Source organism: Lepisma saccharinum, chromosome 4 (genome assembly GCF_977018435.1).
Source record: "Lepisma saccharinum chromosome 4, izLepSacc3.1, whole genome shotgun sequence".
Classification (NCBI taxonomy): domain Eukaryota; kingdom Metazoa; phylum Arthropoda; class Insecta; order Zygentoma; family Lepismatidae; genus Lepisma; species Lepisma saccharinum.
In genome coordinates this window covers 75,077,508-75,093,474 of record NC_139232.1, presented here as the reverse complement: position 1 = coordinate 75,093,474, position 15,967 = coordinate 75,077,508, and the positions used below count along the sequence as shown (strand labels likewise).

The 15,967-nt window shown below is 34.5% G+C and overlaps 1 protein-coding gene across 1 annotated transcript in view; it reads right to left on the bottom strand.

The window, feature by feature from the left end:
* Positions 1-3,160: 3,160 nt before the first annotated feature.
* The window catches only part of LOC145986590 (uncharacterized), a 91,131-nt gene continuing 78,324 nt past the window's right edge, over positions 3,161-15,967 (bottom strand). The window contains exon 8 of the mRNA XM_083120770.1: positions 3,161-15,177. Coding sequence (XP_082976896.1) covers positions 6,223-15,177 — 8,955 coding nt within the window. The 3' untranslated portion in view covers positions 3,161-6,222. The remainder of the gene's footprint in view (positions 15,178-15,967) is intronic.

The following is a 15,967-nucleotide window of genomic DNA, read 5'->3' as shown; positions in this document are numbered from 1 at the left end:
TGGTCTCTCTTAAAATTATAATACATTTTCCGAACTAGTGCAGTTTGAATCCATCAGCACGCACTTTGTCTGCAAGGAGCAGACGTTTCTCACGGAATAAACCAGCCTCCTGGCCCGTGCATTTGGTGAACCTCGTTTTTCCACGAAACACACGGAATGCGACTTTTGGGACAGCATAATGAAACTCACGAAAAGCATGGAAGCACTTATGGGACAGCCAGTTACCATAACTCGTTTAACGTGTTAAACTCGTGCGACTTTCGGAACAGGCGCAATGTAGGCTTCTACTGAATATTGAGGATTTGGTTATCTCTGGAATTGCAATTGAACAAGCATCACTGATAACAAGCATGATTATACTTTACTGTGTAGTAACTCACAAATTCACTGAGTTGTCAAGTTATTTGGTACTTCTGTTGCCCAACTTATCTTCACCTGCAATTTACATAAAGTCAAAAGTAACATGCATACATACAGATGGATACATTAAACATACTCAATCTATCTGCACATACCTGTTGTATATTTCAAACTAATCCCCCGTCCTTCATTCACACACAGTCACAGTTGGGACTCTAGCTATGTATATTGGTAGGGTTACCAGATCGCTATGAGGGAAATGTAGGACATAATGTTCCAAAATGTAAGACATTGAGTCAAATTGTAGGACACAAAACATTCGCAATAAATAATATTTCTATAGAACACATTAGAGAGTAATTTAAAATTGACACTTTTCAGTAAAAAAAAAAAAATCTTAATGAATTCTTTAATTCAAAATTTACAAACTTGTAATTATACTAAACAATGCACCTGGTTTAACGGTACTTCTCAGAGGAGCCAATTTTTCCCAAAATTTCAGGTTTAGTCAAAATATATTTATGAGAGACTGGACAGTCAAACTCTTTGATATTATATGGACCAGTACCTAACTTCTTACAGACTTTATAAAAAAAAGCAACTTTCGAGTCCGTTGTGCTGATGGTAATGAAAGTAGTCTCTCAACCTTTGCATTATGACCTGTAATGGCAAACAAATATTCAGCAATTACCGTAATTAAAATAGTTCCAGAAGTTTCATCTTGGGTAGTTTTAGTTGAATAACAGGGTGTCTACCAAAATAACAAATCCAAAATTCTTGATTTTTTCAGGATTTTTTCTTTACATTTATTTTTCGTTTTTGTTTACCTAAGTAGGGGTCGAATAAATAAGGGTTAAGTTGGAAATAAGCAATTAAGAAAATAATATTTAATGAGAAAATCCTACCAAAAGGCTGGTTAAAATGAAAACTACAGCAGTATACAACAAGAGATTTAGACCTATTTTATCTATTAATGCATGCTGGACTGCATTTTGCAGACTAGCGAGGCTCTGGCGTTGGGACTCGAAGCCAGTATAATCTTATGTGGGGCTCGTGTTGTCGTCCCTATATGTTTGTGATTGTCTCTTCATTCATCCTCATCTTTGCGACTAGCCAAAGGGGCAGAAAAGTTAAGTAAAATAAACTAAATCCATTAATCAGTCATTTTGATAGGACAATTTTTTGACTACAAGTATAATTTCTTGACTTGTTATTGACTTCTTGACTTACTTTCTTTATTTATTCTTGATTTTCACGACTTTCTTGATTGACTAGTAGACACCCTAAATAACTTCGTTCTCTAAACCCCTGCTTTACAATCAAGATAATGAATAAGAATGGGAAACACCTTGTTTCATCAGTATAAACCCCAAGGCAAGAAATTACCCTCAGACATTGAACGGTCGCATCATCAGAATGTGGCCCCAAAATTTTTGTTGCGTCAGCCACTTTTACCTCCCACATAGCCATTTATTAGAGGCTGGGTGAACCCCAAAGTCACTTTATGCAGGAACATTGTCGAAAAATTCTTACCAGAAATCACCCTCCTTGGAAATTGAACCTTGGTCTCCTGGATGATGTAATATAAAATACATTTAAAAAAAATTGTCACCATGAAGTTGAATCAACATAATCAAGTTGCATCTTAACATACAGAGGATGATCTAAAAGCTCGTGTCATGTGACTTTTAATGATTGCTAATGGAACATATAGACTGTACACAAAACTTAAAAAGCGTTTTACAGCACCAAAAATGTACTGTATTTGTTGGCGTATAAGAAACACATTTTTTTAGGAAAAATCTGTATCACTGAATTTATAATTAATTTACAGTATTTCAAATATAAAGTAATATTGAGGTCTAATTTCAACAAATAATTTACCTAATCTAACTAGGGAAGAATACATTTTAATAGTCTTCATCGCACACCACAAGGAAATCATCTCACTGAGACCAGAAAATTTCCAGAAATGAATGTAATAAAAACTGAGTATCAGAGTATAAGATGCACCCTGTTTTTCAGAGGTATTTTTAAAGGAAAAAAGTGCATCTTATACTGGCAAATATGGTAATTATTTATGGCAAAATAAATAGTTCTTTTAGTTAGTGTGTAACTAAAAGAACAGAACACGTTGGACAGCTAGAAATTTGTGAATAACAACCATAGGTAATATTATATCAACGGCAATTGGATAATGGGGAACATCAATTCATCCTCACAAGGTTATTTGATCCAAAGTACGAGTATATAAATGATATTATTGTGACAAATGGCATGAACTCCACCCACCCATATCTACTTAGAGTGCAACTTGCTTTCTACTTTTTAAGCACATCTTGCTATTACACTTTCCTGAAGATGAAACAGCGCCACCATTTTGGCAAAATTCTTATCTTTTGTATACTGTGGACTACTTCCGGAGAGTCTTCGGTACAACGTGTATCCATATGTTGCATCATTGAGTATGATCAATCAAAAATGAAAACAACTGGGGTAAATTAATTGATTTTATTTCATTGATCTCTTAAACTTCATGCCACAAACTTTTAAATTGGCCTTGGTATATTTGCTTGCAACTTGATTGTGGCAAATAATTGCAAAATGTACCTTAAGTAAAAAAAAACAACTTTAAAAGCAATCCGAGAAATTCCAAGGTGGGGATGTTAGTTAGCCCATGGTCGAATAGGTGTTAGAAGGTGAATGTCATCAATGTGAGTATTAGGGTAGAAATTTTTATATCATGTAAAGAATACCAAGTTTCTAAATCAAATTTGAAGTTTTATTTACAGCACTGCTACTTTACATACTGAATTTGAACACAAAATGTAGTCCATTTTTAAATTAAAATTTTATTTACCACAAATAATCTAGTCATCAATATGATAAGATTAATCATTGTGTGAGAATCAGAGAAACTTAACTCCAAAAATTTGGTTTTCTGTGGGTTTTTTAATCTATCTCTTTCGAAGAGCTTGATTTGAAGTCAGATCAAGGTATATCCATTTCTTCTCCTTAGCGATAAAGTAGTCACTTATCTCCAATTTATGGATTTTTTTTTAAAGAGTCAGACATATTCCTAAGAATACATTGTTTCCTCTCTCCTGTAAATTTGATAAATTGGAGTTATGTCCATCACGTTCTCACATATGTAATATATTTGCAGGTTGTTGGTGTCTTGTATATAAGCTGATTAGCCCAGTTCTTTTGTCTATTTATTTATATTTTTAGTCACATAATTTATCATTTCTGTGACATTATATTGACAATCCAACCTTGTTGAGGCAGAATATAACACTTTTAAAGTAAAGTGTTATATTTTAATTTAAAATGGCTTGTTGAAGGAAGTGAGCCAGCCCCCGTGGTGGAGTGGTTAGCACATTGTGCTACAATGTCAAGGGTCCCAGGTTCGAATCCTGGCCTGGGCATGGATGTTTGTGAGTATCCATTCATCAATTTCATCATATCACTCATCCCCATCTTCGCAAATTAGCCAAAAGTGGCACAAAAGGCGAAGTAAAATAAAAGCAAATGAATCAATCAAAGGAAGTGAAAGAGTAAAATAAATTTATACTTAGAACTGCTATTGAACAAGATGAGTTCTCAGATGCATGTGTTCTTCTCAAAGTATTTTGTGGAAGGCCTTAATTATACAGAAATTATATAGAATTAAAATAAAATTCCCAAAAGGTTTACTTTTTTAAACTAATGCCATATTAATTGTATTAGTCTTTTGTGTAATGTTTATTACACTCTAACAGTATGGGGCCTCCCCACTGGCATAGTGGTAATGCTTGTAATCAAGGGGTCCCGTGTTCAATATCTGGTGGAGGCACATAGTGGTTTGGATTCCACTTTAAACTGTAGGTCAGTACCGATTAGCCTTTCTGTGCATAAAGTGAACTTAAAGCAACAAATCAAACAAAGAAACTCTAACAGAACGAAATACAATTTACACATATAGAGTATTCTCATTACAAATTCTTCCTTTTAAGTCTTATAAAGTTGTAAAAAATATATCCTTTCTATTAAACATACTATTGGCTTACAAATACAAAAATAAAATAAAAAATAAAGAAAAGTTCTTGAAGAATGCCTGGAAGAATCTTATCTCCAAGCTAGTATCATTCTTTACCAAGATATCAATTCTGGTAGTCTAGACACTTGGCATGCCCTTTGGAGAAGAATGAAGATGAGGGATTTATGCCTATTCTCTAAGGAGATAATGTTAGTACATGTCTCAGAGATGGTTAACACTTTCACCTTTGATGTGAACAGTCCTGAGTTTGATCCCCAGTAGGAACCCAGTGTTGACCCAGCATCATGGGGACAATTGCTATTTGAAAAGAAGTAGCAGGCTCTGGTCTTGAAAGACAAATAACAGTGCAATGGGAGTAGAGATTGCCCATTGAAAAACCACACATGCTTTAGCCCTCAAAGCAGCATTATTCCATGGAGTTTCAAAGCACTGGATTAATTTTCCAATAATATTTCTTATTGCCATTCCATTTCATGTATTTGCTTTCTTGAGTTTGTTTTTTTCTCTCATTAGGCCATCATCATTATCAATGCCACAATTAATCAGCGCTTAACTTTGCATTGTGAACAAAAGCCCTTGGTTCAGTTTCAATGGTTTGAATCGTGCATTAAATGCTGTATCCAATCTCAATTAGCCTAGCTGCATAAATTGTTCAAAACAAACTCCACAAAACTTTTAATCTAAAGAAGTGAAGAAACGAACAGATTTTTTTAAAAAATAACCCAGACTAAATTTTCTTTTCTTTCATAGGGCTTGAAAAACAACCAAGAGACTAAAATGTATTAACTTCATGTTCATATATAAAGGGTTAAAAACCCCTGAAACATCTTGCATATTGGATTGATGCAAGTTCAGAAACCATACTGGCAACTCATTTTCAAATTCTTAATCAGAGTTGTACAAAAATACAACACAGGGACAATGCCGAGAGAACTTTCTTGGGACAATTGAGCCAGAATTTTGAAATATTTGGCATTTCTGAAACTTGTGCGAAGCAGGCTTCATTCTTGGAATTACAGCTCAACTGTGACCTCTTCACTTTCACTTCTTACTGTCCTCTTTCCAGTCTTGTTCCTAGTGCAGGCTAAAAATTCCCTAATGATTTCCCTAAAACTCAGTTTTCAACCTTTTTTAAAATTCTCTGTGTTGTTGGATAAGTTTTAATCTGGCTTCTTAGCATGTTACTCTCACCCCACCCCCACCCACCTTCCCCAGTATATAGATTTTACCTATATTTGGTCCCATAAAGCACATACTTGTATAAAGCACATTGACTGTATAAAACACTAGTGTAGAACTAATTATGGGTGAACCTCTCCCTAAAAGGTTTTTTTTACTATATATGGCCATGCTTCACGGATTTTTTTTGATTTTTTTTTTTGGCACACAGATGTTTTACGTTTTCTCTTCTTCTTTCTCTTGCAGGTCTGGGTAACCAAAGCTCATTATGTGACTAAAAAAATTGATTATTTTATCGGTAACATGGTCTTCCTAAATTTCTTTTTCCATTTGGCCTGTAATTTAATAATTTTCAAGGCAAGCAGCTATCTGGCTGGCATCCTCAGAACATGTTGATTCCCCTTGTTTGACTGATCATTTTTAATTTTTTCCACCATTGCTTTGACATTCCATTTATTTTGGATTTCTTCACTTCTGATTTTGTCGTGTAAGGTTACTCCACTTAAAGTCTGAAAAAATCTCATTTGTGAACAATTTATTCTGGTTTTATCATGTTGATAAAACTTTTGTCATTCTTTTTCTCTCATCATATAATTTCTTGAATTGATAGTTACTCGACAACCTTTTTTGATCCATACAGTTGTTCAACTAACATCATTGTTTTCACTCCTTGTACGATTAAAAATGCCATTGTATACTTGGTTATTGTATTCCTCATTCATAGTATCAATGTCTCTTGCAGTGTTTATTTCCTGGATTTGATCACTGAGATAGACATTCTTGTCACTGAATTTTAAAATTAAAGTTATCATTTTTGGTGATTTATAGAAGTTACTGAATACTATGGTACACAAACTATTTTCAGCAATACTGTTATCAAAAGCATTTGTTATCATTAAGTCACTGTCACTGTCACGAAGAAAGGTGTAATTTCCGATCATTCTGAGCACTACTATTTCATTGTTTTGTTCTATATCATCATCTTTGATAACAATAATTTCTTCATCTTTAAATTTTAAAGGCATAGGTTTTAAACTCCATTTATCTTTATAAAGCTTGATTTCCATAGGTACTTTATGCAAAACCACATGAATGCTTTTAAACCAATAGAGCCCATCTTTGAGCCTAACAGTAAAATACTCAAGTCCCATTTTCATATTCACAGATGAATCTTTTGTTGGGAGTTCCACATTTGCAGTTCCTTTTAACAACAAATCATTTTCATAATTCAAAATCTGTAGTTGAAAAATTTCTGTTGAGAAATTTTTATTAATGCCTTGTACTAAATATCTCAAATCAAGAGTATTTAAGGAACTTCTCAGATTAAATTCATAAATTGTTACTTCTGGCAATGGCAGCTTATGAATTTGTAATATTTCCCCTTCAAAGACAATGGTGTATATATGTCCACTTCCATTGCCCACTAGGTGAGTTCTACACAGTGGATTGTTAAATAAAAGTTCTGTATTTTCATTTCCTATTGCAACAGCTTCATTTGTTGGAAGGGATTGTATGAAAAAAGAAGCTTTGTTCAATCTGTTTGCCAACACAAGATAATTGCTTATAATATTCTCAACAGACTGATTAGTGTTTTGAAGGATATACCAATTGCCTTCATTTCCTATTTTTATTTCTGCACCCTCTCCTAGTCTATAAGAAGGATTGGGAGCAGCAGATATTGTTACATTATATTCTTCATCTAGAATGGAAGAAAAGATGATTGTGATTACATGTAAAGTCTCATTAGGTGCATCAGAATTCCTTAGTTCAACCCTCTGTATGTCTGCAGGTTCATATAAAAATGTGAAAATATTATTGGATAACAGTTCAGTAGAGTTATTGAAATCTATTGTAGCACTACCATGGTCCTGTGGAATTATATAATAAAAATTTCCCTTTAACGCAAAGTTATGTATAACAGTGTTTGATCTTAACAATATTTGCATTTCATAAACACAATCTTTCTCACTTATAAGAATGTAATCCAGAGTGCCTGGTCTTCCTCCTTGACAGTCAATAAAGATAATATTGTTGCTAACACTGTTGCATGCAACTATCACTTCTTCTCCCCTTCCCTTTCTACCTATGAATTTATGTATTCCACTCACGTTTAGAAAGGTATTGTTGTTACAATCCTCAATTCTACCTAAATGTAACTTTGCATAAATGCATTCTTCCTCGGGAGCAAAGAAGGAAATATCTAATGTGTTAAATCCACCTCTCCCAGATAAATAACCTTTTATTTTGCTCCCTTCCAAAATAAACATGTCATCTCTACTCCCTCCATAATACTTTTTAAACCCATCTTTGACCATGAAGATGTTAGGAGAATCTTCGAAGCCTTCTGCATAATCACTACCTTTTCCTAGATCAATGAGAGTATAGTTTCCTGTCTTATTCGAAGATAGGTCAGTGACACCAATGGCACTCCTGCAAAAGTAAGAAACATTATCTAGACCTGATTCATAATTTCCGTGAGGCAAGCAGAATAAATATCCTCCACTAGGGTTGTCTGGTTTTGCTCTGATCCACTTTATTCCTGCTCTTTTCCGGTTGAGCACTGCTGTGTTGTCTAAGTGCAATTGAAACCTACCTCTACATTCTGCAGAATCAGGTTTTACATCTGTTGCAGGACATTTACCATCAGAGGTAATATTTGTACAATCAGTTAAGTCCTGAGGCTCTTCAGTACAGGAATCTACAAGTGACTTCCCTGCAGGAAAAACATATCTTTGCACGTAACTATGTTGTTTTATCAGCTCAAGCCCTCGTTTCAATAACTGATTGTTAACAATCTTCTCCTGCATCAACTCTTGTAAATAGTCTTCTGGTTTCAAACCCACAAAGGCTCGTAAACATTCTACAATTTTCTCTTCTCTGGTCAACTGAATAATAATATCAGTTCTATGAACAGCTTTGACTGCCATGTAAATGTTAGTACCCACAAACACCGTGGCTCCAACAGCAGCTCCGATAGGGCCTGTAACAGAGGAGATTCCTTTTAAAAGCCCAAAGGTTTCAGCAATCTCTATTCCAATCTGGATAACATCAACACCTAGGTACACACTATCTCCTATTATGCCAACAAAGGCTTCTGGGACTCCATGCTCAAATCCTTTCACCTGGTTTATTAAATCATAGACTACAAAGGCTGAAGCTCCATGAGCAAGAAATGGTGACGCAACTTGTAAAGATCTGCCAATCAATAATTTCCCTTCTGATGTCAATTGAACCCCTCTAATAGATGATATCTCAGCAATCTTGGCAAACCCTAAGCCCCCTGCAATGAATCCTATGTTGACAGCAATGCTCTGATAGTCACTATTTATAAAACCAGCCACAACATTTTTGGCTATCATACCATGCATAATCACATTTGATGTTATTCCCAGTCTGTTCAAATTTTTAATTAATGTATTCTTAGAAATCATAAACATTTCTGGTCTTGGAGCTGCAGATGCAATTAAATGATCTTGTTCTCCTAGTGGTGCATTGTTCATATAATTGAAAAATTTGTTGTTGTCAACTCTAACTTTCAACAATTCTCCAAACTCTTCTTTCTGCTGATTAGTTTCATCTTTATCTTCCCATGTGATTATACATGCACTCTCAGCTTCTCTTTTCGCCCTGTGACTTGTGCCAGGTAAGCAATCTGTAGGTGGTAGTACGTCTACGTGTACATTTCTTAAAGACTGCAAGAGGCGTTCAGACAATAGCTCTATTTTCTCTTTCGTTGCTCTGGTATCAGGGTTATTATCTCCTAATTTTAATTTTCTTTGTTCATACACTTCTTTGAATATTTCAAGAGCCTCACTGTATCGATTTTGCTCTTCCAGCACTTCAGCTATACCATATCTTGCAGTCAATATTCTTGGATGGTCTGTTCCCAGAATATCCCGCTTGTCAAAAACTGCCTGATAAGCTTTTAATGCATCTTTGTGTTTTCCGAGATCCTTCAACACTCTTCCTATGTTTGTTTGGGTGATTGTTGTGTAAATGTTATCTGGACTCATTTTGTGCTGCTTCTCAAAAACTTTGTATAGTATATTTAAAGCTTCTTCATATTTGCCCTGATTGTGTAGTACACGTGCCATGTTTCCTTGTATGACAGAAGTACTAAACAGATTAGGTCCAAGTTTCTCCAATATCTCACGATAGATTTCTAAAGCTGCCTGATGTTTACCTTGTTTGTCCAGTGCAAAGGCCATATTGGCCTTAGTCTGTAATGCCATAGGATGGTCCGGACTCAATAGAGATTTTTGCTTTTCCAGAACCTTAGTATAAGATATAACAGCATCTTCATATTTACCTAGATTACTGAATGAAACAGCTATACTATTCAGGGTTCGGTAGGTACCTGGATGATTGCCAAGCACCTTTTCCTGCATTTGTAGAATATCCTCAAACATATTCAATGCTTCTGTGTATTCTCCTAGGTTCATCAGAGACAAGGCCAAACTATGTTGTGTACTTAATGTATGTGGATGATCTCTGCCTAATGCATCTCTTCTTCCCTGAAGAACCTCCTCAGATATTTTCACGGCTTCTTCGTCCCTGCCCAGATGGCTCAGAACACTTGCCATGTTATTCTGAGTAGTTAATACATCTCGATGTGTGAACCCTAATATTTCAGATTTCTTTTGATAAACTCTCTGATATATTTCTAATGCTTCCTGGTAATTATCTTGGTGTGATAATATCATAGCTATATTGTTTTCAGTGTTCAAAGTAAATACATGATCTTTTCCTAAAGTTATTCTCCACACTTCCAAAATATTTCTGTAAATCTTTAGTGCTTCCTCGAACTTGCCAAGACTATCTAATGTTTCTGCCATATCATATTCTGTACTCAAGGTATCATGATTTTCTGGTCCTAAGATTTTTCTTCTTCTTTGAAAAACCTCTTCAAATATATCTAATGCATTCTGATATTTTCCTAGGTTTTGTAACACCAATGCCATGTTGTTTCTGGTGCTCAAGTAGTCTGGATGATCCTCATCTAAAACAGTTTTCAGCAGCTCTAATGCTTTATCAGCAAATACGTAAGCTTCTTCGTACCTTCCTCTCTCATTCAATTTCTTAATAATGTGACTTGGCAGAATACTGAATTCCTTCACTAGACTATTATATTTACTTGCATGATTCCATGCAGACACTGCATGATCTGCATTTTCTTCCTCAAGTTTTCCACCAAATAAATCCAGAATATTCCACAAATGCTCCTCTTCCATTCCTTTTCCTTTCAGTTCAAGCCTTGTCACCTCTTGAACCAGCCTGTGAATGCTTAATGTACGTTGTTTGTTCTCACCATTCACCATTGAGTACTTCACAAGTAAACGAATTGCAGACTTCAAACGTTTTTCATCATTTTCTGCTAAATCTAGAAACAGTTCTCTGTTCACATTTTCAGGAGATATATAAGCAATAATATTAAGAACTTTTATAGCTAAGTCTCCACAACTTTTGTCACTTGATATTTTATCAATTGTAATTTTCCAAGTTGTAAACGTTGTCCTAGCATAATCATTATCAATTCCTTTAAATACATCTGTGTCGAGTAAATTCTTAGTTTCTTTCTCATACTCTTCCAAGTAGTCCTTTATACTGAAATCTCCTGTAACTTTTTCATCTTCTATATATGCTATAGCTTGTTGAATAGCTAATGGAAATCGTTGTATTTTCTCCACCAATTTTTTTATATTTTCATCTTCTGATTGATCTACTATATTCAGACCCCTTTTCACAAACTCTATTGCATCCTCTAGAGTTAATTCATTGAGGTTTATAACTTCAATCCCTTTTTCCAATTCTCTGTTACGAGAAGTGAACAAAATACAAGGCTTAGTAGCATCAGGTGTTAAGGCATAAAGTGGCAAAAATTTACTTAAGAAATCGGTTTTCTCTGCATTGTCAAAAACAAATAACGATTTTCTCTTATTGAAAAACTTGTACACTTCCTCAACAATAGATTTGATATCCTTGTGTTTACCATTTGCATCTGTTGTACTAATACTTAATTTATCCTTAGCCAGTCTACTGAATGATTCAACTAGCGTTACTTTACTTTCAGCATTAATCCAGATAACATTATTGTCATAGAAATCTCTGCTGTACTTTTGAATATATTGCCTAGCTAACTCAGTCTTACCTATACCGCCTAATCCACTAATTGATGTCATGTGTGATATTACAGTTAACTTTTTAGAGCTTTGACGAATTGTGTTATGTAAATCACTCAATTCTTGCTCTCTTCCTGTGAACAACTTTGCTGGTGTCTTCACATCAAACCAAATTGATACTTTGGCTGAATCTTCAAAGAATGTGTTGCTTTCTGTAATATATGAAGTACCCCCTTTCCACCATGTTTCCACTTTGCCCTTGACATCGGCAAAAATTGTACCAATGTCATTTTCTTCCACTTTATAAGTCATCTTGATTTTATTTTTCAGAACATCTTCTAATTTTTCAGCATCAGGTTGACTTACAAACAGCTTCAATTTGTTAAAAAAATCCTTAATCTCCTCCATTGTAACAATATCATTTGGTACCATTGGCTTTAATGCTTTTTCTTTAATATTTCCAAAACTACTCGGTAATTTTATTTTTTTCATGCTAAGATAAGATTTTATCTCATCTCCCGATTTTCCTGTGAATTCAACTTTATTTTTCATTTCCTCTAGAAAGGCAGTTTTGAAATTGCTTTTGTTTTCATCACTTAGGAAACTCCCCCTTAATTTTCCTTCCCCTAGTTTTGATTTTTCCACAATCTCTTTTGCCAAGAAATCATGGTACACTCTCAAAACACCTTTATCAACATCAACACCCTTTGATGATGTAACAGCTTCTACTAAGTCTTTTGCAAGTTTTCTGCAATCTGATGAATACTGAAATTTTTTCATAATTTCTTCAGCATTGTTTGGATCTAAGCTTATTTTGTAGAAATAATCTACTTTCTTTGAATGCAAAATATCATGTCCATGCAAATTTACCTTTGTAACAAGTTTATTTTTTAAATTAAAACCTGAATGAGCATTAGTATAAATTATTATTTCTGTATCTTCAAAGTTGCTCCCAAATATAGGGTCAGCACTTTCTTTTGAAAAGTGTTCCTTAATTTTTCGGTATGATGTAAAATACTTCTTTAAACTAAAGTCACCTTTCTCAGACTCTGAAAGCAATTTGTCAACAGTGAGTTTTTCCTTTTCTGGGTGTTCTCTGTGCTTAGCTTGCAGAAATAATATTTTAGTGTTTCTAAGTTTGTTTTGGTCTTTATATTGATACTTAAATACTATGTCATCAAAATCACCAGCTTCTTTCACATTTGTAGCCATCCAAAAGTACTCTATTTGCCGACTTCTTCTCATATTTATTCCTTGTAGTAGAAACCACATTAGAAGCTCAATTTCATAAATTTGGCCACTCATGCCAGAAGTCCCTGGTCTCCTTTCAAATGTCAGGAGTGAATCAGAAATTTCCTGCTTCTTGAAACCTTGTCCATCTAGAGAATCTGATGCTCGCTGCACATATTTACTTTCTTTCTGTTCCTCGTCAGTTAATCGCAATTTATTAAATGCTTTTATAATGTTATCTTCATTGTTTTGAATATAATACATTAGCTTATCAAGATTGTTTTGTACATATTCCACTAGCACAGTGAAATGCTTCTCGGAATATTTTTTCATTTGATCACTTTCTCTCTGAAAATTTTTTACAAACCATTCTTCCATCAACTTTGAATCAACTTTCTTAATTTCTTTGCACATTTCTCTTTCTAATTTCCCTAATAATTCATCATCTGACTTTAAAATATACCTGTATACATTTTCAGAAGGATTTTCTTCTTGGTATTTTGCATTAATTTCTTCTTTGTCTCCCAATTCCCATTTGAACAGGTGTCTATAGCCATATTTTGCAGTGTTGCTCAGTCTGTCTCTTTTGCTGTAATATTTATAACCAGTGCCGTCATCTTTTGCAATTATTAATCCTACTGCATCAAAGATCTGTGCAGTGTTTAATTCAATTGGTTGTTCCCCCTGTAAACTATATGCTAGAAAGTCACTTGAAGCAGGCACTTGTTTGTTGGGTTTTCCCAAAATAATTCCCTTGGTAATGGAGGAAACTGAAAACTCCACATCGACATTTTGCTCAAAATAATTGACAATTCTGTTCACAGCATCATGAGCGAGTCTCATCATTGCTTTCTTCCAGCTTCCATCTGCTTTCACATGAATAAATTGACTTTCAAAGTTTGCAAAGATTTCAATACCAGATTTTATTAACATCTCTTTGATCCTGTTTGGTTCTTCCTTAAACATGTACAACTGATTTGTGAGGTACCTAACCTCATTTGGCATCTGTGAAATACTTGAACTTAACAGAACCTCTTTAAGAAAAGCAATTTCTAAGATAGGAGATGCATTTATTTCACTTTGTCTAATATTTCCTATTTCCATTAGTTTTTTATTAATTTTAGCCCATTCCCGTGATTTTTCCATTTGGTTTTCCATATTCTGGTAAAATTCAGATAAGGTTCTTTCGTAAACGTAATCAAAATCTTCAACAAATTTGTACAATTTTTCATTTACGTCATTTCCGTGTTCTGAAATCATTACTACTTTTTGTACATGCTCCTGTAGTAGTTCTACAATATCCTCCCTACCAAGACGTTTAGCAATGTCCAATGAACTTCGTTTTCTACTATTAACTATGTCAATTCTTGCCTTCTTTTCTAGCAGCAATCCAATAATTTTCAATTCTTTCTTTCGAATTGCTATGTGTAATGGAGTGTCCTGATCTTTCCCCTGATAGTTGATGTCTGGCTTTATTTCCCTGCTAAAGAGCTTTTCAATCTCTGCCAGCTTTTTCTCTTGTGGATCATTGCCCTTTACAATGTTCATCAGTTCTTCTTCAGGAGTTATATCATCATCATATTCAGAATAATCTGATGAACGTTTCTCACGATGTTTGATCATTCTTTCAGTGTGGAATCGTTCTAAATTTTTGTTTTCATTTTTGAATAAATTAATATTTTTTTCTTTCTGAGAATTAAAATTATATACAAAATTAATACCTCTACCAAGGTTCAACCACATTTCTTTACCCCTTGCAATATCTAATGTCAAACTATTATCTCTGGAGCCAATTTTTCCCTCAGCTTCATTCTTACTCCAAACTCGAGCATTCCGGTTTAGCGAAGTAGGCCATGGTAGTTTTGAGATATGTTGATCTATTGATCTTCCTTGACTTGCAGATTGCTGATTAAACGCAGACAGTTTGTTTGTTCCTTGTTTTTTTACAGTCCAAAAAGACTTCTTCAGAGACTTGGTAGTGGAGTATATGCTAGGTTTCAGTCTCTGAATAGACTTTGTATCTGAGTGAAGGTGAGAGTTCTTCCTGACAGGCACTTCTACCATCCGGTGATCCTCCCGAAAATTTAGGCTGTCTCCTGGCTGTTCAATTCCCTTCATGTTGATTTCGGCAGAAGATTGTTCCAGCACTTGCCATTGTTCTTCTGGGCTCTGCTTATATTGCTGAACGACCATGCTGCCCTCTGTCAACCAAGTAGCTGCTGCAGGCTTTTCCATGTCCTGGATGAAACTCTGCAATAACAAATGAGGAGGTAAAGAATAACGTAAAACTTATGAAGTAATAACATTATTGGAATTCAGCATTAAAGAGTAATTAATGAAGTGAGTGGTAGAGGAGTCCTCTAGAGAAGAGAATTTCATGTGACTTAGCTAGTTTGTGTTATTCAAAATAGTAGCATTCCTATGACTACAAATTATAAGGTTATTATTTTTTAAGAGCAACAGTCATGATACAAAGACCAAAATGTTAAGAAATTATAATTTCTCCATGTGTTAGCTACTTTATTTTTTTGTTGTTTATGATTCAGAATGAATGCATACTTTTGATGCTGACTTACATTAGAATTAAATTGCAAAGATTAACAAACAAACAAACTGAAATGGTGTATTATACAAAAGTACAAAAGAAAAATGCTACTGAAAATTATGTATATACAGGATATATGATGTGTGTGTGTGTGTGTTTGTTTTTCTCCCTTTCAGTAGGGAAGCCTTGACATGATGAGGGGATGTAGTAGGCAGGGCATCTATTATTATTATTTCATTTCATTCATCTTCACCTCCATTGCTCATGTCCATAACTAAGGGTCCTACTAGAGAAAACTATCTTGATTAAAAAATAACCAGATCCAAAGATTTCATATGCTGATGGGACAGTGTGGTTACAGGGGTACTTGAAGTCATGAACATAGCCAGGAATTTCTTTTCATGGAGGGCATGGCAGAGTGACATTGTGCACCCTCCACTTTTGTTTAGGTACAAAAAGTTTTTCAATGGTCTCCCATGGGCAGTCCGAAGCCAT